At 45.1% G+C, this 25,550-nt stretch overlaps 1 protein-coding gene across 1 annotated transcript in view; it reads left to right on the forward strand.

Annotated features, from left to right (window-relative positions):
• Positions 1-346: 346 nt before the first annotated feature.
• Positions 347-25,550, forward strand: part of MROH8 (maestro heat like repeat family member 8) — a gene marked incomplete at both ends in the record, with an annotated part of 54,592 nt that continues 29,388 nt past the window's right edge. Inside the window, 9 exons of the mRNA XM_080716517.1 lie at positions 347-783; positions 4,699-4,844; positions 8,156-8,301; positions 11,141-11,263; positions 15,808-15,887; positions 17,367-17,511; positions 19,116-19,211; positions 22,456-22,560; positions 24,533-24,668. Coding sequence (XP_080572643.1) covers positions 347-783; positions 4,699-4,844; positions 8,156-8,301; positions 11,141-11,263; positions 15,808-15,887; positions 17,367-17,511; positions 19,116-19,211; positions 22,456-22,560; positions 24,533-24,668 — 1,414 coding nt within the window. The remainder of the gene's footprint in view (positions 784-4,698; positions 4,845-8,155; positions 8,302-11,140; positions 11,264-15,807; positions 15,888-17,366; positions 17,512-19,115; positions 19,212-22,455; positions 22,561-24,532; positions 24,669-25,550) is intronic.

Genomic DNA, 25,550 nt, shown 5'->3' on the forward strand with positions numbered 1-25,550 from the left:
AAGGAAAACGTGGCAGGCCACGAGTTTGCATCCAGAGTTCGGACTCGAGAACACAGGCTCCAAGTTCCCAGAGAGAACTAAATGATTCTCCTGGGCCTGGCACCGGACAGGGGGCGATGGACCAAAGCACGGCCGGAGGGCTCGGCCCAGCGCTCCCACCGAGGCCGGGGGGCTGGAGCGCCAGCTCGGGCCGCGCCCCGGGGCCCGCCGGGCGGGGGCTGGAGGGCCAGCTCGGGCCGCGCCCCCCGGGCCTCGCGGGGCGCCGTAGCCCGCCGCGCCGCCGCAGTCGCGGGCACTCCCCCAGCTCGCAGCCCGTCGGACCCTCGACCCCCAAGAGCCCGACCCCATGCCCCAGTCCCGCAGGGGGCGCGGACCCCGCCTGGCCGGCTCCCGAGTGGCCGGCGCCAGCCTCCCGCGGCCCAGGGCCCGCTCCCCTCGGCGTGCGGACCGCGGGGCCGCGCTGCCGAGCCATGCGCAGCGCCTCACCCGGCGGCGCCATTCCTCCGAGCAGGTCCCGGCGGAGCCCGAGCAGCAGGCTGACTTCCGCTCGGGAAAGTGGCTCCACGAGCGCGCCGGAGGGGACGCCAGGGACGCGCGGCGGGGGCTGCTGGCCGGAATGGGCTCCAGGCACAGGTCGGTGTCCGCGGTCCCGCCGGGCCTGGCCGCTGCCGGCAGCCGCGGCAGGGACTCCAGGCCTCGCTCGCCCCCGGGCCTCGCGGTTCCTGGGTGCGGGCCCGCCTCCCCCCGCGCCCCGGCGCACTTGGAATCGACCGTCTCGCAACGGTCCTGTTGTGGGCGGTGCCCGGACGCGGTTGGACGAGGGCGTTGGGTGGGCCCGAGACGGGGCCGCCTCTGATTGGCCGATCGCGGTGATTGGTCGGCTGCTCAGTCACTCACGGGTCTCCTTGCAGCCCGGTCAATTTTAAAGGCGCGGGAAAGGGGCCAGTTCGAAGGGGTGACTCCTAGTCGCACAGGCTTCGGGGGTTCTTATTATTTGCGGGGTTTTATTTTTTTCCTTTTGGAAATTATGGCAGTGTCCCCCAAAGGTGATCATTTCACTTATTAACAACCGACCCAAGTGAAGTTTTATCTGATTTTCAGAGCAAATCTGTCAGGAGCATATTAGCCCAATTTTTTTTTTTTTTGAAGATTTAAAGAAGTTTATTAGAAAGATAGAAATACAGAAAATAGAAATACAGCCCCATGCCAGAATGGCATAGGGGGTGACCCGAAATGAATACACCCTATTAGCCCAATTTTAAAGATTTGGCAGACTCAAATCTCATACAAGAAGAGTATTAATACTTAGATGCAATCATGGCAGTACACCCGGACAGTGTACTAAGCACTCTACATACAGTATTTACTCCGTGTCACCAATCCGTAAACAGCCCAGTAAAAACATGGGCAAGGCATTTTAGTGAGTGCTTCATCAAGAAGCAGATATAAAAAGAACACATGAAAACACCAACATTATTGAGAATTAAGCCACAGAGAGAGACCGCTACACATCCACTAGAATGGTTAATTTTTTAAATCTACCAAGTTTTTGTTCTTCCTGTCTCAATCTCCCAAGCACTGGGATTACAGTTGTGCCCCGCCAGGCCTGGCTTGGCTAAATGTTTATAAAACATAAGGAAGAAAGAATAAAGATACAGTGAAACTGTGCACTCCCATCCTCTTAAGAACTTTGAGCTCTTCTCTCTGATCCTGCACATTCTCTCCTCTTCCCTCTCCTGTTAAGAGGCATCCATCCTGCAGATTACATTGTTCTCTTGCTTTTTATCATAGTTTTACAATATACGTTATAATTCCAAGAAGTAAGCCGGGCGTGGTGGCGCACGCTTGTAATCCCAGCATTCGGGAGGCTGGGACCTGGAGGATCGCGGTTCGCGGACAGCCTCAGCTACTTAGTGAGGCCCTCTGCAACTCAGTGAGACCCGGTTTCAAAATAAGGAATAAAAAAATAGGGCTGGGGGTGTAGCTCGGAGGTAGAATGCCCCTGGGTTCCATCCCCAGACCCGCAAAAATAATAATAATAATAATAATTATTATTATTATTATTATTATTATTCCAAGAAGTACAGTTTGGCATGTTTCTTATCATATAAGCGGAATTCATAGCATATTTTCTTCTGACTGTTTTTCTCTCTCAATATTTTGAGATTTATCTGTTTTGTTGTATATAGCTATGGCTCATTCATTTTTACTGCTACATAATGCTTCATTGGGTGAGTGTACCATCTTATCTGTTCTACTACTGATGGGCCATCAGATATCTCTAGCTTTCTACCACGATAACTATTGCTATGAAGATTCTTATACATATTCCTTTTACACATGTGTTTTGCTGGAATACATTCCTAGAAGTTCAATAGTGAGTCTTAGTATATGCACACCTCCAACTTTACCAGATAATAGCAATTATTCCCAAAGTGGTCATACACATTTACACTTCCAGCTGCAATTTATAAGATTTGCTGTTGTTCCACATCTTTGTCAACACTTAATAACCATGTCAATATAAAAAATTAAGTAGAGCTGAGTGTGGTGGTGCACGCCTGTAATCCCAGTACTTGGAGGCTGAGACAGGAGGATGACAGGTTTGTAGCCAGCCTCAGCAACTTAGTGAGGCTCTCCGCAATTTAGCGAGACCCTATTTCCAAATAACAATTAAGGCTGGAGGTAGAGCCCAGAGATAGAAGGACCTTGAGTTCTATCTACCCCTAGTATCACCGAAAGAAAAAAGTAAGCAATATAGAAGTTTAAGAACTGTTTTTTAGTGTGTGGTACTGGGATTGAACCCCGGAGAATTCTACATCTGAGCTACACCCCCAGCTCTATTTCATTTTTTTTATTTGGAAATAGAGTCTTGAAATATTAGCGAGGCTGGCCACAAACCTGCCATCCTCCTTTCTCAGCCTATAATCCCAGTACTTGGGAGGCCAAGACAGGAGGATCACAGGTTCACAGCTGACCTCAGTGACACAGTGAGATTCTCAGCACCCTAGTGAGATCCTGTTTAAAAATAAAAAAGGGAGCTGGGCGTGGTGGCGCACACTTGTAATCCCAGCATTTGGGAGGCTGAGGCCGGAGGATCACGGTTCGCGGACAGCCTCAGCTACTTAGTGAGGCCCTCTGCAACTCAGTGAGACCCGGTTTCAAAATAAAGAATCAAAAATAGGGCAGGGGCTATAGCTCAGAGGTCGAATGCCCCTGGGTTCCATCCCCAGACCCACAAAAAAAAAAAAAAAAAGGGCTGAGGGTGAAGTTCAGGGGTTGAATGCCCCTGGATTCAATCCTCAGTACACACACACACACACTCTAAGTTTTTCTCCGAACAATTCTATTTCACAAATGTTTGGTTTGAATTCGACAGTTTTTCACGTCCCAATGTGTGTGTCCCAACATGCACATACTTAACCACTTTTGCAAAAATTTTGTTTTATTCTAGTAAAAATAGGACTACATTGTACCCACTCGTTGGCAACTTGTGTTTTCATTCACTGGTCCCTGTTAAGTAGATGCAGATATACCCAGTCCTTCACTGTAGGAGTATTTATTGGACAGTCCATGTACCAGGCATTGTTCTAGGCTCTTCGGACACATTGAAAACAGCCAAAGATCGTTGGCTTTGTGAAGCTCACATACTAACGGAGAAATAGATGATAAACAGCAAGCATCATAAATAACTGAGTTCAGCTGGGGGTCTGGTTGTGTGGGAAAGCACATGCTTGGGAGGTGCAGGGCCCGGGGTTTGATCCCAGTATCAGTCAATCAATGAAAAATGGAATGATACATTATCAGCTCTTATATAGCTGAGCATGGTGGTGCACACCTGTAATCCCAGTACTTGGGAGGCTGAGACAAGAGGATCATAGTTTCAAAGCCAGCCTCAGAAACTTAGCAAGGCTCTCAGCAATTTAGCAACATCCTGTTTCCAAATAAAAAATAAAATCGATCTGGGGGGATAGCTCATAAGTAGAATGCCCCAGTATCCAAAAAAAAAAAAAAAAAGATATTATGTCCTATGGAAAAGGAAAAAATAAGTAGCCAAGGATCAGCAGACTGAGGCAGGCTAGGTGGGAAGGGGAGCTCAGTCTGTTTCTAACAGCAGCGCAGCACTCCTGGCCTAACCATTCACGTCTTATGAGGCTGTGACAATATTCTCGGTGCCCGGGATACAACTATAACCGTGTGACAAGGTTTCTCCTCTGATGGCGTTCACAGTCTAATAGGAGACCAATGAATCCAAGTGAATAAAAGCGGTTAGTAATAAGTAAATACTATGACATAAGGAGCAACTATAGGCTGGGGAAGAAGCTGCTTTATTTGACCTGATGATCAAGAAATACCTCTCTATGAAGGAGACATTGCGGATTTCAATTGAATAATGATACAGAAACAATTCTAAAACACTTGACTTTTCTTTTTTTTCTTTTCTTTTTTTTTTTTTTTAATTGGTACTGGGGATGGAACCCAGGGGGCATTCTACCTCCGAGCTACACCCCCAGCCCAATGTTTTTATTCTTTACTTTGAAACCGGGTCTCACTGAGTTGCAGAGGGCCTCACTAAGTAGCTGAGGCTGTCCGCGAACCCGGATCCTCCGGTCTCAGCCTCCCGAATGCTGGGGTTACAAGCGTGCGCCACCACGCCCGACTTAAAACTTAATTTTTCCAATCCCTTTTTATTTCTAGGCTCTGTGATCAGGAAGTAATTATCCCTTGTGCTTCTGACAATGACTCTGAAAGTGTGGATTTGCAGCTGATGAACTTAGAGGATATTAAAAAAGACCAAAGTGGCACTGAACTTACAGGTGAAATGGGGAAAGAATTTTTTAAAGGTGGGATTGGGGAATAATGGAGTCAGTTTGTCTGTGTCTGTCTGTCTGTCTGTCTGTCTGTCTCTCTCCCCCTCTAGAGCTCTGGATCATGCCTCAGGCATGCTAGAGAAGTGCTCTACTTCTGAGCTGCACTTTTTTTTAAAGTCAAGCCTTGCAGTATTGATTACTTGCTGGGGAACTAGCTGTTGACTAGAATTGGATAGTGAATTTGGTTCAGAATCTAGTTCAAAATAAGGCACAATATTCTAGACCCACAGGAAACTAAAGCTGATTTTGAGACAGGCAATCCTGCAGCCCCTACAGCAAAGCGTGAGTGCAAGAGGGATTCTGAGACGGAAGGCGTATGTATGGGCTGACAAAGCGTGGAAGGACTTCATGCAGAAGGTGGGATCAGGATTGTCCTACAGAAGGACTACCTTTTATTTATTCTTCAGTTTTTTTTTCTTTTCTTTTTTCTCCTTTTGGTGGTACTGGGGTTCCTGGAAACCCTTCTATCTCCGGGCTACACTCCCAGACCTATTTTACATATTTTTATTTGGAAACAGGGTGTCTTAAGCCAGCAAGGCTGGCTTTGTGATCCTCCTGTCTCGGCCTCCCAAGAGCGGGGATTACAAGCGTGAGCCACCACGCCCGGCCTTCTTCAAACATTTTTTGAATGCCAGGTGCTGGGCACACAATAGTGACTCTACCTGACATGATCCTGCCCTTATCGAACCAATATTACAGTATAGAAAAAAGACCCAAAAGAGAAGACAGACAGTGACTAAAGCGATTATAAACTGTGGTAAGCACTATGGAAGAATTAATTAAACAAGTGGCTGCAAAACAGTGAGGGAGATGGGGACCTACTTTCATCTATGGTTGTCAGTGAACTCCTGTCGGAGGTGGCGCTGTTGAATCCAGACGAGGAGGCCTCGAGGACACAGGACAGGGCAAGCCAGGTGAGAGGCAGAGCTTGGAAGAGCTTTCTGGGTAGTTGGAAAAGCATGTGTGAGAGCAAGACAGGCCTTAATGTATTGAGGAAATATATTGACTTATCCAACGAATATTCACCGAAGCCCTACTGTGCCGTCAACCCCGTCTAACTGCTGGTGGCGCCGCAGTTAACAGCACCCACAGGGCACTTAGAGGTGAACGAGCAGTTGGCTCAGTGTGTGCGAGTGAGGGTTAGAGTTGGTATAGAGATGTTCATTCGTGGCTAGGCAGATGGATACTTAGCCAACATAGGCAGAGAAGGAATTTAGGGCCGGGCCCCTGGAGCTGAGGCCTGGAGGATGAGTAAGAGTTAGCAAGGCAGACAGAGGTGAGAAGGTGGGAAATGCAGGCAGAAGGAGCAGCCTGTGCAAAGATCAGAGATGAGTGAGAACGTGGTGTCAGTTATTGTAACTAGAAGACAAAAGGAGACAGGGAGTGGAGGAGCTGGCAGAAGAGGCACTCACGAGAGTGATTCAAATCCTCAGATGTAAACCGGGTGTGGTTTGCACATACCTGTAATCCCAGTACTTGGGAGGCTGAGATAGGAGGATCGCAGGTTCATGGCCAGTCTCCACAACTTAGCAAGGGCCTCCACAAGTTAACGAGACCCAGTTTCCAAATAAAAAGTAAAATAAGACTGGGGGGTGTCGCTCAGAAAGTAGGTTCAATTATTAGGTTCAATTCCCAGTACCATTAAAAAAAATCTTCAGATGCTAAACATGTTAAAGGGAAAATAGTAAGATCATTTACTCAATAGAAAAGAAGGATTTTGTATTGGAAGAGAGAGGAAGTGAAGATGTAAAGATAACAGAGAGGAAAAGGTCACTTGGGGAGCAAGGAATGGCATTGGTGCTAGCTGTGTGTCTGCCAGATGAGGTAGGTTCAATTAGCATCGCCATTTGCAAATGAAGAAATAGACAAACTAAGGCCACACAAGTTACAATGCGAGAAAGAGAGCAGGCCCCCCAGCTGCGCAGCCTGCGGGATCACAGCTGCCCAGCCCAGCACTTGCTGCAGCTGGGCCCGCTGGGAAGAGGCTGGGAAGAGGCAAGCATCCGCAAGGAGCTATGTGTACACGGGTCACTTCAGAATAAGAGTGTTTTTAGTTTGAATCATAATATTGGGACTGGGGGTGTAGCTCACGGTAAACTATGGACAAACACACAAGGCCCAAGGTTTAATCTTCAGCACCCAAATTAAAAAATATATATCTGACACTCAGGGCTTACTGTGTCAGATGCTAGGATCTGTTCTTTGCATGTATGACCTAATTTGTTTCTTACAATAACCCATTTTACAGATGAGAAAACTGAAGTTACGGGAGGAAAACAAACTTGATAAAGGTCATGTAACTAATAACTGGAAGAGCCAGGATTCAAACTAGTCTTAAACTGAGGTTGTGTGTGTATATGATACTAGGGGTTGAAGCCAGGGGCATTCTTCCTCTGAGCTCCATCCTCCCAACCTCATTTTATTTTATTTTTTTCAGTACTGGGTATTGAACCCAGGAGCCTTCTACCTCTAAGCCATACGCCCAACCCTATTTTTTTTTTTTTTTTTGCAATACCAGGGGCATTCTACCTCTGAATTACATCCCCAGCCCTATTTTTTATTCTTTATTTTGAAACAGGGTCTCATTAAGTTATGGAGGGCCTCACTGAGTAGCTGAGGCTGGCTGTGAACCTGCGCTCCTCCTTTCTCAGCCTCCCAAGTAGCCCATTTTATTTTATTTTATTATTATTATTATTATTATTTTTTTTTTGGTGGTACTGGGGTTCCTGGAAGCCCTTCTACCTCCGGGCTACACTCCCAGACCTATTTTTACATTTTCATTTTTGGAAACAGGGTCTCCTAAGCCAGCGCGCGCGGCTGGCTTCAAACCTGCGCGATCCTCCTGTCTCCGCCTCCCAAGCGCGGGGATTACAAGCGTGCGCCACCACGCCCGGCCTCTAGCCCATTTTATTTTGAAACAGAGTCTTGCTAAATTTCTGAGGCTGGCCTCGAACCTGTGATCCTCTTGTCTCAGCTTCTCAGGTACTGGGATCACAGGTGTGCGATACCGCGTCTGACTGAAACGGAGCCTTTTAAAGTCAAGGTTCTTTACCACGCTGCTGCAGCGCAGTCCCAAAGGTCCTTGTAGCTTAGAAGGCCCTTACAGAAAGTTGGATTTGGAATTTAGAAAAGAGAGATTCAAAGAAGAGAAGGGATTTTGCTAGAGTCACAGAGCAAGTAGGAAAACTGTCTGCCCTGCCCCGTGGTTGTCCCACTAAACTATATATACACTGTCACGTCACGTGGTATGGACGTGTCATCTGGTGCCTTTCTTTTGGCATTAGACTCGGACAGCTCTGACATCTCTGTGCTTCCTCGGGAGTCCTACACAGACAGCTTCAGATCCGTGACCCATCGGAGGCCCCTCAGTGAGGCGAGCGTTGAGAGGATGGTCCAGTCCATCCAGGCAGTGTTTAGTGGTAAGCCGAAGGTATGCACAGCCATCTGCCTGTTACCCAGCTAGTCCCTCCAGGTCAACTAATGCTGTGAACATATATTACTTATTATTCAAAGGTTTTATATGTTACAAAATGGTGCTTATATTTATGCTTTTGTATTTATTTTGTATTTAGAGTTCAAAATTACATGTTTATAACTTATAAAATTATATAATTCGCGTAAGCCAGCTGGGCGTGGTGGCGCACGCTTGTAATCCCAGCATTTGGGAGGCTGAGGCTGGAGGATCACAGTTTGCGGCCAGCCTCAGCTACTTAGGTAGGCCCTCTGCAACTTAGTGAGACCCTGTCTCAAAATAAAGAATAAAAAATAGGGCTGGGGGTGTAGCTCAGAGGTAGAATGCCCCTGGGTTCCATTTCCAGTACCGCAAAAAAAAAAAAAATCATATAAACCAAAGAAAATTATAATAAAAATCACAACTTAATCTAGCCAGTACACAAGAACTGTAGAGAAGTCTGAAGGCACAAAGACCCAGAAGTAAGAAAGTGCAGGGGGAAAGTTAATTTGTCTAGAGCTCAGAATCCTGCAGAACAAAACAAGAAACAATCTGAAGTCCCGGGATCCCATTGGAGGGAACTGGACCTCCGGTTGAAAAGGTTGTAGGTAGGAAGTTTCCTGAGAAAGATTTATCTGGCTATAGCTTGGGAAACTAATTGGAGGGGAGCAAAACCGAGTTTTAAAAAAAAAAAAAACCACTGTTAGCCGGGCGTGGTGGCGCACGCTTGGAATCCCAGCATTTGGGAAGCCGGGACTGGAGGATCGGGGTTCGCGGACAGCCTCAGCTACTTAGTGAGGCCCTCTGCAGCTCAGTGAGACCCTGTTTCAAAATAAAGAATAAAAGAAAGGGCAGGGGGTCTAGCTCGGAGGTAGAAGGCCCCTGGGTTCCATCCCCAGTACCGCAAAAAAAAAAAAAAAAAAAAAAAGTTCATTGTTAAAAGGCTCTACTGGTTCGTGTGAGAACATAGTCATGAACACACAAAGGGGAAAGGATGGAAGAACCGTTCCCAAGGTCATGAAATTATTAGTGCTTTTGTTTTCCTCTTTGTACTTTTTTTTTTTCAGCACGGGGAATTGAACACAGGTACCTACCTCAGAGCTACACTCCGCGCCCTTTTTGGTTTGGTTTGGTTTTGAAACAGGGTCTTACTAGTTTGCTGAGAGACTCATTCAGTCAATCCTCCTGTCTCACCCCCACGTACTGGAATTACAGGTGTGTACCACCGCACCTAGTTTTAGACTATTTTTCTAAAGTTTCTAAGATAAATATAATTTTCATAATCAGGAAAATATAATGTTGATACAAAAAGCTTTTACTTTTCAAATCAGAACTTTCATTTTAATAATATGACTTGAAATAACGACTCTAATGACACCGAGAGGGAACTAAACATAATAGCAGAGGTCGCTTTCGGGAAGCTTGACCTGGCAGCACTGCCCAGGGCGGGGAGGTGGGGAAGTCAAGTCTAAAGGTGGGAGGCAGGCACGGTGGAGCATACCTCTAACCCAGCACTTAGGAGACTGAGACAGGAGAATTGCAGGTTCGAGGCCAGCCTCAGTAGCTTAATGAGACCCTGTTTCAAAATAAAAAATAAGCCGGGCGTGGTGGCGCACGCTTGTAATCCCCGCGCTTGGGAGGCGGAGACAGGAGGATCGCGCAGGTTCGAAGCCAGCGGCGCGCTGGCTTAGGAGACCCTGTTTCCAAAATGAAAATGTAAAAATAGGTCTGGGAGTGTAGCCCCGAGGTAGAAGGGCTTCCAGGAACCCCAGTACCACCAAAAAAAAAAAAAAAAATGGGTCTAGGGATTTAGCTCAGAGGTAGAATGCTCCTGGTTTCAATCCCCAGTACCACAAAAAAAAAAAAAGAAAGAAAAAAAGAAAAAAAGAAAGAGCCATCATGAAATGGTTAGTAATATAGCTGAGAGGGGAAGCAAGGTCCCAGATCAAAGTAGGCCCGATGCCCGATGAACAAGGACTCCCACTGAGATGCCTCTACAATTCATTATTCCTTGTATGAAAATGAGCACTGGGGGCTGGGCATGGTGGTACACGCTTGTGATCCCAGTCCTTCGAAGGCTGAGACAGAAGGATTGCAGGTTTGCAGTCAACCTTAGTTACTTAGTGAGGACCTTCACAACTTAGTGAAATCCTGGTTTTTTTTTGTGGGGGGGGATATTGGGGATGGATCCCAGGGACATTCTCCCTCCTAGCTACACCCCCAGCCCTATTTTTTAATCTTTATTTTGAAACAGGGTCTCACTGAGTTGCAAAGGGCCTCACTAAGTAGCCAAGGCTGTCCACAAACCATGATCCTCCTGTCTCAGCCTCCCAAATGCTAGGATTATGAGCATGTGCCACCATGCCCAGCTAATGAGACCCTGATTAAAAATAAAGAATAAAAGCCGGGTGTGATGGCACACACTTGTTATCCCCTTGTTTGGGAGGTGGAGACAGGAGGATCAAGCAGGTTGCAAGCCGGCCTCTCTGGCTTAAGAGACCCTGTTTCCAAATAAAAAAAATAAAATAGGTCTGGGAGTGTAGCCCAGACGTAGAAGGGTTTCCAGGAACCCCAGTACCACCAAAATAATTAATAATAATAATAATAATAATAATAATAATTTAAAAAATAATAAAAAATAGAATGCTCCTGGGTTCAATCCCCAGTATCGCAAAAAAAAAAAAAAAAAAAAGATACAGGGATTTGTTGAAATGCCAGATGTTTAAAACATTCCCAGAATCTTTTCAAAGGTCCTCTACAATTACCAAATCAGATTCTAATGATTAATGATATTTTTATCATTTTTCCACAAATTCAGGGTGAACTCGAAAAGCTGATGTTCCTAAGATCTTTGTCTTCTCTCAGCCGAAATTTATGTTTTGATGAAACCACAAAGTCATTCATTTACCACCACATACCAGACATAGTGCATACCCTGCATGTAAGTATTCCAACTGTATCTCAGAGTGTTGGGGTCATACAAGCTTGGCGGCTCGGCCAACATGTATGTTGTAGTCTCAACATATCTTCCGTTCCCTTAAGCCTCTTCTCATATCAGCCTTTCTGCACAGAGAAGTACTTGGAGGTACCCCATAGATATATCACCCTTGAAAGCCAGTTAAAAGAAGAAACTGTAATCCCGGTTCTTAGGAGACTGAGACAAGAGGGTCCCAGGTTCAAAGCCAGCTTCAGCAATCTAACAAACCCTGTCTTAAAATAAAAAAAATAAAAGGGCAGCGATGAGCCAGGCATGGTGGCACACATTGTAATCCCAGTACTTGGGAGACTGAGACAGGAGGATTGCAGGTTTGAGGACAGCCTCAGCAAGTAGTGAGACTCTCATCAACCTAGTGAGACCCTATTTCAAAATAAAAATAAAATAGGGCTAGGGGTATGGTTCAGAGATAGAATGGCCCTGGACTCAATCCCCAGTACCATACACATACACACACAAAAATGCGGGGAGGTAGCTTGGGAGTTTAATGGCCCTGGGTTCAACCTCTAGTACCAATAAATAAATAAAAAGGAGAAAAATAGTATTTAAATTTCTCAGCAAGGCCAATACTGTTCTCATTCCTTAAGCAGTAATTTGGGGTACCATCTATAATCAGCTTCCTGGGTTAAAGGCCAGCTCTGCTTCTTTATAGTCATGTGACTTAAAGAGATTGTTTATCTTTTTTTTTTTTTTTTTTTTTTTTCGTGGTACTGGGGTTCCTGGAAACCCTTCTACCTCCAGGCTACACTCCCAGACCTATTTTATATATATATATTTTTTTTGGAAACAGGGTCTCTGTAAGCCAGAGAGGCTGACATCAAACCAGCGTGATCTGATCCTCCTGTCTCTGCCTCCCGAGCGCGGGGATTACAAGCGTGCGCCACCACACCCGGCTAAAGAGATTGTTTAAACCAGGCGCTTGGGAGACTAAGACAGAAGGATCATAGGTTTGAGGCAAGCCTCAGCAACTTAGTGAGACTCCATTTCAAAATAAAAATAAAGCCAGATGTGGTGGCACACGCCTCAAATCCAAGTACTTGAGCAGCTCAGACAGGTTTTCAGGTTTAAGGACAGCCACAGCAAGTAATAAGACTCTCATCAACTTAGTTAAACACTGCTTTAAAATAAAAAAATGAAAATAGGGCTGGGAAGGCTGAGACAGGAGGGTCACAGTTTGCAGACAGCCTCAGCTACCTAGTGAGGCCCTTTGCAACTCAGTGAGACCCTGTTTCATAATAAAGAAAGTCAGGGCTGGAAGTGTAGCTTGAAGGTAGAATTCCCCTGGGTTCCAATACCACAAAAAATAAAAATAAAATAGGACTAGGGGCGTATCTCAGAATACCTCTTGGTTCAGTCTTTAGTACCAAAGAAAATAAATAAATAAATAAAAGATCTGGAGACTAAAAAAATAGAGTAATTGAAGTCAAGCTGAGTCTGTTTGTTTGTTTGTTCTGGTACTGAGTATGGAACCCAGAGGTCTTCTACCTCTGGTCTATACCCTCAGACCTATTTTGTTTTTTATTTGAACACAAGATCTTGCTGAGCTGCTGAGAGCCTTGCTAAATTGCTGAGGCTGGCTCTGAACCTACAATCCTCCTGTCTCAGCCTCCCAAGTACTGGGACTGCAAGCATGCACCACCATGCCAGGCTCTGACTCTGCTTTTAGCCTCCTAAATGAAAAGGTAGATAGAACAGGTCTTGTTGGCTACACGCATTCAAGATCTACTTATCTACCAAGAGCAGTTATATACTTTTCATTATTGTACTATAGAGAATAGGAATAGTAAATTTTTAAAAAATTCTTATTGATGAATTATATTCATATATCATAATGGGGTAAAAAATAACTTGTGTAGACATAAATGCACACATCACGGAATAGTAAATTTTTAGTGAGAAAGATGTAGTGAACACAGGAGAATCTTACTCTGCTCCCTAGAAATTGGGGAAGTGGTTTGAGGAGTCAAGTTGAGGATTTCTTCCCAAGTGCAGGCTTCACAGAGTCCAGAAAGTTTTCCTGTTGCTTCCCCTCAAGATAGAGACCAGAATGGCCTCTTTTACAGAAGGCCACATCACTGCGAACTGTGCTCTCGCAGCTTCTGAGATGTGCATTGTGTGACACTAGGATTTTAACAAATTTTGGAGACTTGAGAAGTTTTAAGATGAAGGCCTCGCTACCCATTTATTTGCACATTCTTGGACATTATACTAATGTCCAAGTATGTGCTTCAGAAATATTTTACTGGATGTGTGCAAGTGATGGTGTATCATTTGGACCCAGAGGAAGTCAATCATTAAACATGCACTTTTATTATTTATTTATTTATTTATTTATTTATTTATTTTGGTGGTACTGGGGTTCCTGGGAAATCCTTCTACCTCCGGGCTACACTCCCAGACCTATTTTTTTATATTTTTATTTGGAAACAGGGTCTCTTAAGCCAGCGCGGCTGACTTAAACCTGCGTGATCCTTCTGTCTCCGCCTCCCAAGCGCGGGGATGACAAGCGTGCGCCACCACGCCCAGCCAAACATGCACTTTTATAAATAAAAGGCAATTTAATTACCAGGAAAAAAATTATTTAACTTCTTGATACCTGTTTTTTCATCTATAAAATAAGAATAGCTATAGTTACTTCACAGAGCTATTGTGAGCATTGAGTTTAAAATTAATGTAAGCCGTAAACATGACCCATAACACATATTATGCATTTGAGAAACACGATTGTAAATGTTGTTATTGTATTTGGCCTGTTTGTACTTGCTCCAGCCACAGTCTGCCACCAGCTCACCCATTTGTCCCCTGTGACTTGCCTGACGGTTGCAGGCAGTGTCCTAAACGCTGAGGCGGCAGACAAGGAAGGCAAATGTCTGTTCCTGCAGCCGAGTGAGGGATAACCGGGTCGCTACTGCAAAAGATTAATGGGTTTGTTGGGGGCCCAGAGGGATGCATGAGAAGCCAATTCCATGTCAAATGATCCCGAAAGGGTCGCAGAGGAGGCATGTACTTAATTAACTTCTTGGTGCTTTATTTTTCTGAAGAAAAACAGGTGCAATTTATTATACTTCTGCTACCTTAAAATAAAAAATCTAGAGCTGAGCATGGTGGGATATAAGCGTGTACCACCACATCTGGCTCTAGACTTTTTATTTTAAGGCAGCAAAAGTATAATAAATTGCATCTCTGATAGCAGGAATGACACGTTTGGTCTTGCTAAGCTAGACATCATCTCTAGTGTTGTAGTTTCCTGGTCTGTGGACCAGCAGAGTCCCAGGCTGACACGAATAAATTATCTCAAGACAAAGATTTTGCGTTGCAAGAGGAGAGAGAAGAAGGCAAGAGAGTCAACCTCCGCGAACAAATCTCAAGCCTTCCTTTTATTAAAAAGGCGATATAGCGCCGGGCGCGGTGGCGCACGCTTGTCATCCCCGCCCTTGGGAGGCGGAGACAGGAGGATCGCGCAGGTTCGAAGCCAGCCGCACTGGCATAAGAGACCCTGTTTCCAAAAATAAAATAGGTCTGGGAGTATAGCCCAGAGGTAGAAGAGCTTCCAGGAACCCCAGTACCACCAAAAAATAAAAAAATAAAAAACAAATAAAGGCGATATAGAGTTCAAATTGTTTTCCTTTAAAAAGGAACAAAGACATTACCCACGTTTTGATTAAAGCATAGAAAACATGACAACAGTTAGTTATATAGGTTAATTTTAACTCCAACCTTCCATAACAGGAAGCCTAGGAAATTGTTTTTCTTATGTTAGAAAGAAATATAACAAGCTGGGTATGGTGGTGCACACTTGTAATCCCAGGACTCTGGAGGCGGAGACCAGAGGATCGCAGTTCGGGGCCAGCCTCAGCTACTTAGTGAGGCCCTTTGCAACTCAGTGAGTCCCTGTGTCAAAAGAAAGAATAAAAAATAGGGCTGGAGGTGTAGCTTGGAAGTAGAATGCCCCTGGGTTTCATCCCTAGTTCCACAAAGAGAGGAGAGAGAGAGAGAGAGAGAGAGAGAGAGAGAGAGAGAGGAAAAAGAAAGAGCAAGAGCAGGAACACTGTCTTCAGTGTCCCCTTCGATGGCCTTCCATCAAAGCAGGCAGAAAGCTAGAGATTCGTGAAGCCAACAGTTCCTAGGTTCAGAATTGTTTCCCACACACTAGTAATGAAAATACTAAATAGCAGGCACTAACAATTATCCAGGGCTACTAGATACTATGAGTTTACTCAGTACTTACAGCCAGCCCGTGAGGGTAAGCAGTATTGCTGTCTGCTTTGACAGATAAACTGAGGCCAGAGAGCCTCAATTGCTTATGTCAAACAGCTCATAAGAGGCACAGCCAAGGTCTGGGCTCTGGCTCTGATGAGAAACACCCACCTCCGCTGGCCCCCCCAGGCCCAGAGTGGACTGCTGCTGCTCTGGAGGCCGCCTTCTCCTCTGGTCACCGCTGGCCTCAGTCAGTGTGTCGCCTCCCTAAAGTTCTTTCCCTCTCCCTGCAGGTGCTGGTGACAGAAGAACCCCTGCATTTTCTATTCAACTCCGTGCGACAGGAGGCCTTTGTCGCCATCACTGACCTCAGGTGACACCCGCTTGCTCCTCACCTGCGCGCCCTGGTTTCTCATTCCAGGCCACTGCACAGCTAACTGGCCTGTCCCATATTTTAACATTTGAAAACTATTTAGATAGGGAAGGGGAAGCCAAATCCATGTTTGTGTGTCAGAATGTTGATTCTGGGTATGCTACCATCTCTATCTGAAAGACCTTGTTGGAACCTTTCTGGAGTGGAGTTTTGTCCAAAATATCTTCAGTGGAGAGTGACTCCTATACGTGCCCCATGACAGTAAAGCCCCAACCTCTAAGAGGGATGCGAGGGCTGCCTGCATCTGCTTCTTTCTCTTGGGGATTTGTATCCTAGTGATTAAAATGACTAAAGGAGCCACACGTGGTGGTAATCCCCACGCTTGGGAGGCTGAGAGGGGATTGCACAGGTTCGAAGCCAGCCTCAGCTACTTGGTGAGGCTGTCGGCAACTTAGTGAGACCCTGTTTCCAAAATAAATTATAAAATTGGGTTGGGGATGTAGCCAGAGGTAGAAAGCCCCAGGTTCCACCCCCAGCACCACACAAAAAAGATGATTAAAGGTTTAGAAAAGTCCTTTAGTAAAACATTTTTTACTTGATTCAACTCACTATTCTGCAAGTGAACACTCATCAGAACACACTTAGAAAAGCTGGCTCACTGGAGCCGCCTGTCGCAGGCTTCCTTCCATGGTGAGCGGGGCCTGGAGGGCTCCCCTCAAGGGACTCCCGAGCAGACGTGAGATTCGCCTACTGACCAGCCATGCTGTTTACTGTTGTATTAGAGTGATACTCCAACCAACCAGTCTATCCTGCTGTGTGTGTGTGTGTGTGTGTGTGTGTGTGTGTGTGTGTGTGTGTGTGTGGAAAATAAACCGAGGGGCATTCTACCTCCAAGTTACACTCCCTAGCCCTGTTTTTCATTCTTTATTTTGAAACAGGGTCTCACTAAGTTGCAGAGGGCCTCACTAAGTAGCTGAAGCTGGCCACCAACCTGTGATCCTCCTGTCTTAGCCTCCTAAGTACTAGGATTACAAACATCCACTACCATACCCAGGTCTTATTTTTTATTTTTAAACAGGGTCTTAGCCGGGCATAATGGCGCGCGCTTGTAATCCCCGTGCTTAGGAGGTGGAGACAGGAGGATCGCGCTGGTTCGAAGCCAGCCTCCCTGGCTGGCTTAAGAGACCCAGTTTCCAAATAAAAATATAACAAAAAGGTGTCTGGGAGTGTAGGCCGGAGGTAGAAGGGTTTCCAGGAACCCCAGTACCACCTAAATAAATAAATAAACAGGGTCTTGCTAGTTTGATGAGAGTGTCACTAAGTAACTGAGGCTGTCTTCAAACATATGATCCTCCTGTCTTGGGATTACAGGCATGTACTACCATGCCTGCCTCTGCCATTTTTAGTTACTTTGATCCCTGCTTATCAATATCGATCAACCCTCCTCCCAACTTGCTATTTCAAACTTTCTTTTCTTAGTTACCAAGATGTTCACTTGCTGTTTGGCTCTGAAGATCGAGCTGACTTGTTCAGTCTTATCACCAAAAGTATCATCACTCTGCCCCACGTGAAGACGCTTAACCAGATGGAGGAAATCATGCCGTTTGGACCCTATAACTCCAAGGTGACCCATCTTTTGCTTTAGTAACTTCCCGTCCTCAGAGTCAGTCTTGGCTTCTTTAGTTTATTAAAACTAGCCAAGCCGGGTGTGGTGGCGTATGCTTGTAATCCCCGCGCTTGGGAGGCGGAGACAGGAGGATCGCGCAGGTTCAGAGCCAGCCACGCTGGCTTAGGAGACCCTGTTTCCAAATAAAAATACAAAAAAAAAAAAAGGTCTGGGAGTGTAGCCCGGAGGTAGAAGGGCTTCCAGGAACCCCAGTACCACCAAAAACAAAAACAAAAAAACTAGCCAAAAACTTAAATTTGGTGAGTAAAATGGGTGCTTAAATTAGATAACAGCTTTCACCCTTTTAATGTCTTATTCTTTCATTTTCCTTTATTCCAACCTTTCTTTCATTTTGGCCTTAAAATAGGGGGAAGTGTTCTTTCATGTATTTTTATTTATTTTTTAGAGTTATTTTTGTTTGTGGTACTAGGGTCTGAACCTAGGGGTATTTCACTTCTGAGATACACCCCCGGTCCTTATTTATTTATTTATTTATTTACTTACTTACTTACTTACTTACTTATTTATTTTTCCAGTACTGAGGATTGAACCCAAAGGCATTCTATCTCTGAGCTGCACTCCTAGCCCCATTTTATTTTTTATTTTGAAGCAGGGTCTCACTAAGTTGTGAAGGGCCTCACGAGGTTGCCGAAGCTGGTGGGAAACCAGGATCCTCCTGTCTCAGCCTCCCAAGTCCTGGGATTACAGACATGTGCCACCATGCCTGGCTCAGTCGTGTATCTTACAGACAGTTATATAAAGGGCTCCCATGTGCTGAGCATTGTGGTGGGCAAAAGGAGTAATAGCAGCACACACTCTCATTCATGGGGCTTATGTTCTGGCACAGAGAGACAAACCACTGGCAGATAAGTGTGTCAGCTGGCAAGGTGGTAAGTGTCAGGGAAAAAATAAAGCAGAGAAATAGGAAAAAAAAAGTAGTGCTGTGGTTGAGACACACCCGGGAGGCAGAGGGAGGAGCAAGGGCAGAGGCCTGGTTTTCTTCTGTGACTGGTAAAGCAGTTACCTAAGAAGACTTAGTCCCCTGTTTCTAGATGTCAGAAAGAGTCACAAGCACCTTGATGACTCCCAAGAAGCTCCCTAGATGTAGTTAAAACCAGTTAATGGTGGTCTCAACGATGCAGAGGTGTCCATTTGAAATGGGGATTTATTCTGTTTCACCTCATGCCACAAACTGCACAAACTGTCTTATCAGTTTACCAGAACTTTATCCTGGGTTTGTGCCTTTGAGTAAAGTCTTGAGATAACAACCAGAGCCTTAAAAGTGTGCAGAAGCTGGGCTTGGTGGCATATACTTATAATCTCAGCACTTGGGAGATTGAGACAGGAGAATTGCAGGTTCAAGACCAGCCTCAGCAATTTACCAAGGGCTTCGGCAACTTAGTAAGATCATATTTCAAAATAAAAAAAATAAATAGAGCTGTGGATTGAACTCAAGAGTTAGAGTGCCCCTGAGTTAAATCTCCAGTACCACACACACACAAAAATAATAATACCGAGCTGGGCCCCTTCCTGGGGCCAGCACTGACTCTGCACCTTTTCAGTGTCTTTACAGACAGACGTTCCAGGCATTCTCTGAGATGCTCCAGAGTTTGGTGGTAAAAGACCCACATTTGGAAATTTTTGACACCATTTTTCAGGTAAACAAGATATCAGGGGAGAATAAGAAACTATTCCCATTCACTGGTGACAGTGGAAGAAGAAAGTGTGGCAGGATTAAGTTGCAGGAGCCAAGCGGCAGCGGGGAGAGGATCAGCTGTCGGGGCTGAGCGGCGGCGAGGGCTCCACGCTGGCGGCCACCGCTCACTGGCTGGGAGTCCTTGGGCTGTAGCTCCTGAAAGGACGTCGCTCTCTGAGTCTCATTTTCACCTCTACGTGGAGATCATAATTAGTATATCGAATAAATGGCCCTCAGTGAATGGTTCAAAGGGCTGCTATAGTTCTTCCTTAAAGTAATACTCTTTCCTAGCAGAGAAGGCTTTTAGTCAGTGGCCAGGGAACAGAATCAGCCTTGTGAGTTGGTAAATAGGCAGCTCCCTACCAGATGGGACTCACAGATGTTACATGACCACCTGACCTTCCTCACCCTGAAGCCAGCCCAGACACATCATCTCACCTGTAGAGATTTATTCACTGCAGCTCAAACACAGCGCTCCTGGGCCATGCCTGTGCACACACGAATGTGTTACTGGGGATTCAACCCAAAGGCCTTCTACTTCTGAACTATATTTTCAGCCCAATTTTATTTTAATTATTTATATTTATTTGTTCATTTATTTCTGTGGTACTAGGCATTGAACCCAGGGGCGTTCTACCTCTGAGCTACACCCCAGCCCTATTTTACTTTTTATATTGCAATAGGGTCTCAGTAAGTTGCTGAGAGCCTTGCTAAATTGCTGAGGCTGGCCTCGATCCTCCTATCCCAGCCTCCCAAATACTGGGATTACAAGTATGTGCCACCATGTCCCATATGACTTTATTATTTCATTTATTTTATTATTATTATTATTATTATTATTATTATTATTATTATTTGCAGTACTGGAGATGGAACTCAGGGGCATTCTACCTCAAAGCTACACCCCCAGCCCATTTTTATTCTTTATTTTGAAACAGGGTCTCACTGAGTTGCAAAGGGCCTCACTAAGTAGCTGAGGCTGGCCACGAACCGCGATCCTCCGGTATCCGCCTCCCAAATGCTGGTATTACAAGCATGTGCCACCACACCCAACTTTATTTTTTTTATTTTTTTGTGGTACTGGGGATGGAACCCTTCTACTTCTGGGCTACACTCCCATACCTATTTTATATTTTATTTGGAAACAGGGTCTCTTAAGCCAGAGAGGCTGGCTTTGAACCTGCGCGATCCTCCTGTCTCCGCCTCCCAAGCTCAGGGATTCCAAGTGTGTGTCACCACGCCCGGCTATTTTTTATTTTTTAATTTTAATTTTTATTTATTTATTTGCGGGTCTGGGGTTAGAACCCAGAGGCATTTGATCTCTGAGCTATACCCCCTGCCCAATTTTTTATTCTTTATTTTTTTGAAACAGGGTCTCACTGAGTTTTGAAGGGCCTCACTAAGTAGCTGAGGCTATCCACGAACCACTATCCTATGGTCTCAGCCTCCCAAATGCTGGGATTACAAGCGTGCCCTACCATGACCGGCTTATTTTTTATTTTTTAAGCAAAGTTTTACTAAGTTTCTGAGGCTGGCTCTAAGCCTGTGATCCTCCTGTGTTCACCTCCCAAGTACTGGGGTTATAGGAAATACACCACTGTACTCCTCTGTGTGTGTGTGTGTGTGTGTGTGCACGCGCGCGCACGCGTGAATTCCAGAAAGGGATACTCCTTTAAGCCATTATTAATCACGTGTACCTGAGTACAGATGGGCATTGATCCCGGCCATAACTGAAATTGACATTATTTCTCATTCCTCTTCTATTTGGACATCAGTGCACCAGCCAGGTGGGGTTTCTGTCCTTTGTCCAGTTGTACCGTACACTCTCCTACCCTGGTGGTTTAGTTCAGATGATTTCAGCTCTCTGAAAAACTGCCATCATTATGAGCTCCTGCTTGGATACTGTCTTCTCCAGGAGTCCTCCCCTAACTGACTGTTCAGGTAGATGCGATTTCTGCATCCTCAGAGTTCTTTAGTAGCACATTATTAATTTTATTTCTTGCCAAAGCCAAGTTGAAAGGGCTAAAGACACACAGAAGAATGGAATAATTCATTGGAGAAATGGGACAAAAGGGAACAAATCTAGGAAATAGCCCCAGTAGAAGCCAGACCTTCTGAACACCTTCAACTTTAACCCAAAATGGTTTGTCATTTAGGATGGTCTTTTTTTTTTTTTTTTTTTTTTTTTTTTGGTGGTACTGGGGTTCCTGGAAACCCTTCTACCTCCAGGCTACACTCCCAGACCTATTTTCTATATTTTTTATTTTTTTTTGGAAATAGGGTTTCTTAAGCCAGCACGGCTGGCTTTGAACCAGTGCGATCCTCCTGTCTCTGCCTCCCAAGCGCAGCGATTACCAACTGCGCCACCACGCCCGGCAAGGATGGTCTTTTTTGTTTGTTTGTTTGTTTGTTTGTTTGTTTGTTTTGGTGGTACTGGAGGTGGAACCCAGAGGCTTTCTACCTCCGGGCTATCATCCAGACCTATTTTATATTTTTATTTAGAAACAGGGTCTCACTAAGTTGCTGATAGCCTTACTAAGTAGCTGAGGCTGGCTTCGAACCTGTGCGATCCTCCTGTCTCAGCCTCCCAAGCGCGGGGATTACAAGCATGCGCCACCATGCCTGGCTTGGCAAGGATGTTCTTTTAAGACATCAAAATAATATGAATCTCCAGGTGTGGTGGCGCACGCTAGTAATCCCTACACTTGGGAGGCTGAGACAGGAGGATCGCACAGGTTCAAAGCTAGCCACGCTGGCTTAAGAGACCCTGTTTCCAAATTTAAAAAGTATAAAATGGGTCTGGGAGTGTAGCCCGGAGGTAGAAGGGTTTCCAAAAACCCCAGTACCACCAAAAATAAACAAATAACAACAACAACAACAATAATAATATGAATCAGCTGGGCATGGTGGTACACACTTGTAATTTTAGTACTTGGGCAGCTGAGACAGGAGGATCACAGTTCGTCGCCAGCCTCCGCTACTTAGTGAGGCTCTCCACAACTTAGTGAGACCCCGTTTCAAAATAAAGAGTAAAAAATACAGCTGGCCGTGTAGCACAGAAGTAGAATGGCCCTGGGTTCAATCCAGGGAAAATCCAGTACTGGGGGGAAAAAAAAGAATCTTCTCTCTCCACATTTTCTTCCAAACAGAATAAAGATATCACCCCAAATCTTCCTGATAAGTTAGCCTCCCTTTATTTTTTGCAGCACATGGACCCCTTCTTACAGTCAGTCAAAGACAACGAGCGGGTACGGGCCACAGCCAGCATGGCCCAGGTTCTGAAGTGCTTATCCAAACATCTCTGCCTGAAGGTGAGAGAGAGCCCTTTGCACAGGAAGAAGGTTTCAAAGCCCCCCCCCCCCATTTAGGACTCCCAGCCTGCCTCAGCATTATTTACATATCTGCCCCTCTCTGAAAACATGGGCAGCCTGTGGCTGGGTACTGTTTATTAATCTTTGCATTGCAATTGCTTGGCATAATAGTTGGTACCTAATAGGATAGTAAATGTTTTGGGGTGAATAAGTGAAATCTGAAAATGTCTGAGGGCCCACAATAGCCAGGTACCTGTGCAGATTGTTTCAAGAAATGAATTCCAGCCAGGCATGGTGATGCACACCCATAATCCCAGCATTTGGAAGGCTGAGACAGGAAGATCTAGGTTAGTGACCAGCCTCAGCTACTTAGTGAGGCCCTTTGCAACTCAGTGAGACCCTGTTTCAAATTAAGAATAAAAAAAATAGGGCTAGGAGTATAGCTTGGAGGTAGAATGCCCCAGGGTTCCATTCCGAGTACTGAAATAAACAAAAAAGAAAGTAACGAAGTCCAGCCAGTAAATTCAAGCAAATCAATTTAAGCATCCCGGCATCTCACAGAGATCGGTACTATGGTATTTCTTTTCCCATCCTAGCTTTTAGCAGGATGTGGTGGCACACTCCTGTGATCCCAGTATTTAGAAGGCTGAGACAGAAGGATCACAGGTTTGAGGACAGTCTCACCAACATAGCAAGAATCTAAGCAACCTAGCAAGATCCTGTTTCAAAAGCAAATAATACACAGGGCCAGTGGCGTAGCTCAGAGGTAGAACACCTCTGGGTTCAATCCTCAGTACCACCAAAAAGAAAATATATACATACTTTCCACACCTTGTTGAAGCAAATCCCCCTCAAACTATGTTACCTCCTTTTTTTTTTCTTTTTTTTTTTTTTTGTGGTACTGGGGGTGGAACCCAGGGGCTTTTCTACCTCCGGGCTATACTCCCAGACCTATTTTATACTTTATTTGGAGACAGGGTCTCACTAAGTTGCTGAGAGCCTCACTAAGTAGCTGAAGCTGGCTTCGAACCTGTGCAATCCTCCTGTCTCAGCCTCCCAAGCAAGCACTGGGAGGATACATCACCATGCCTGGCTTTGCTTCACTCTTTGAAATTATATTTTTATAGCTACCTTACCTGCTTTTCCATAATAAGACAAAGTGTCAATAAAGCTTTAAGGTGAGCCAGGCATGGTGGCGCATACTTGTAATCCCAGCTTTCAGGAGGCTGAGACCAGAGGATTGCGGTTCGCAGACAGCCTCAGCTACTTAATGAGGCCCTCCGCAACTTAGTGAGACCCTGTTTCAAAATAAAGAATAAAAAAATAGGGCAGGGAGTATATCTCTGAGATCGAATTCCCCTGGGTTCCATCCCCAGACCCGAAAAAATAAATAAATAAAGTTTTAAAATAATACTAAATGCTGTATTTCACTTTACATCAAGGAATTACACTTAGCAGAGTAGCATATTTTCCAGTATTGTAAATTTCTCAGATATTTGATTTCTAATGGTTGTATTCATAGAATGACTTACCATAATTTAATGTATCATTATTAAGCAGTTATTTCCAAAATGTGATATTTAAAACGGTGCTAGAATGAACATCTTTATGCACAATATTTTCATTTTTCAGATTGTTTTCTTAGGTTATGATTATACCATTTTCTACCATGTGCTGGATATAGTGTATGTACACATGTTAAATGTTAGCCCTCTGTAACCTGTAGGAAGAGAGCTGATGAAGTCAAGGAGTAAGTCATTGACTCCCCAGGTAGAAGAGATTTTGGAAGATACCTAACACAGTACACCCAGGCTTCCAGTCTTAGTGCTCCTTTAGGGACCTAAGGGCTGAATGTGACCCTTGAACTTCTCTTGAGTCGGGAGTAGAAGTGGGATTACTTCTCGGCATTCACATGTAAGGCATTAAACACACCTGTATTCTGACAATATATTTCTGTTTCCTTTTTAATTAGCTTCCACTGCGATTCCAAAAACTTGGACACCTAGTGGCTCTGATGGCGCTGCTGTGTGGGGACCCTCTGAAGGAGGTGGCCGAAGAGGCTGCACAGGGCACACACTACTTGCTGCGTATCACACTCAGGCTGAAGTGTAAGGCGCTGCAGAGGGCTCTCAGGCAGCATAAGCACCGCCCTCCTGTCCCCACCTTCCCCTGCTCCAGAAAGGCCTTTTATAGTCGTTCAGGAGGAGGAAGGTCCACCGTCCACTGGCAGAAATGAAGCAATTACTTAACAATTCGCACCACAACACTGGCTCATTCTTAGCCATCTGCATGGCCGTGGAGGAGCTAGCTGTGTGGTCCTGCACGACTGGCCTGATTATTTTGGTCTGAAGTGATAGAGATTCTTGCCACTATTTGGACCTTTATTTATTTGTTTACTTATTTATGTTATTGGAGATTGAACCAGGGGCATTCTGCCTCTGAGCTACACCCCTACCCCCGTTTTGTTTTATTTTGAAACAGGGTCTTACTAAGTTGCTAAGAGGCTAAGTTGCTGAGGCTGGTCTCAAACCTGTGATGCTCCTGTCTCAGCCTCCCAAGTACTGAGATTATAGGCATGCAGCCCAATGCCTGACCATTTCTCTTTCCATAAATATTCATGTATTACTTACTCAGCATCCAACAGTACCTAGAACATGAGCGGCCCCGGTCAAGTGGACAGTCAAGTGGGGAATCCAGACAATCAAAGAGTCAACAAATAGATATCATCATTAAAGATAACTGTTGTTAAGGGAAATTACAGGGCCACAAGTAAGAATCAAGTCCAGATTTGAGGTTCAGAAAGACCTCTCTGGCCAGGTGTGATGGTGAATGCCTGTGATCCCAGTACTTGGGAGGCTGAGACAGAAGGATTGCAGGTTCAATGTCATCCTCAGTAACTTAGTGAGACCCTGTTCCAAATTAAAAAAGGGCTGGGAATGTAGCTCAAAGGTAGAATGTCCCTGGATTTAATCCCCAGTACCACAAAAAAG

This window comes from Muscardinus avellanarius, assembly GCF_963383645.1.
Source record: "Muscardinus avellanarius genome assembly, chromosome: 19".
In the NCBI taxonomy this organism is placed as follows: domain Eukaryota; kingdom Metazoa; phylum Chordata; class Mammalia; order Rodentia; family Gliridae; genus Muscardinus; species Muscardinus avellanarius.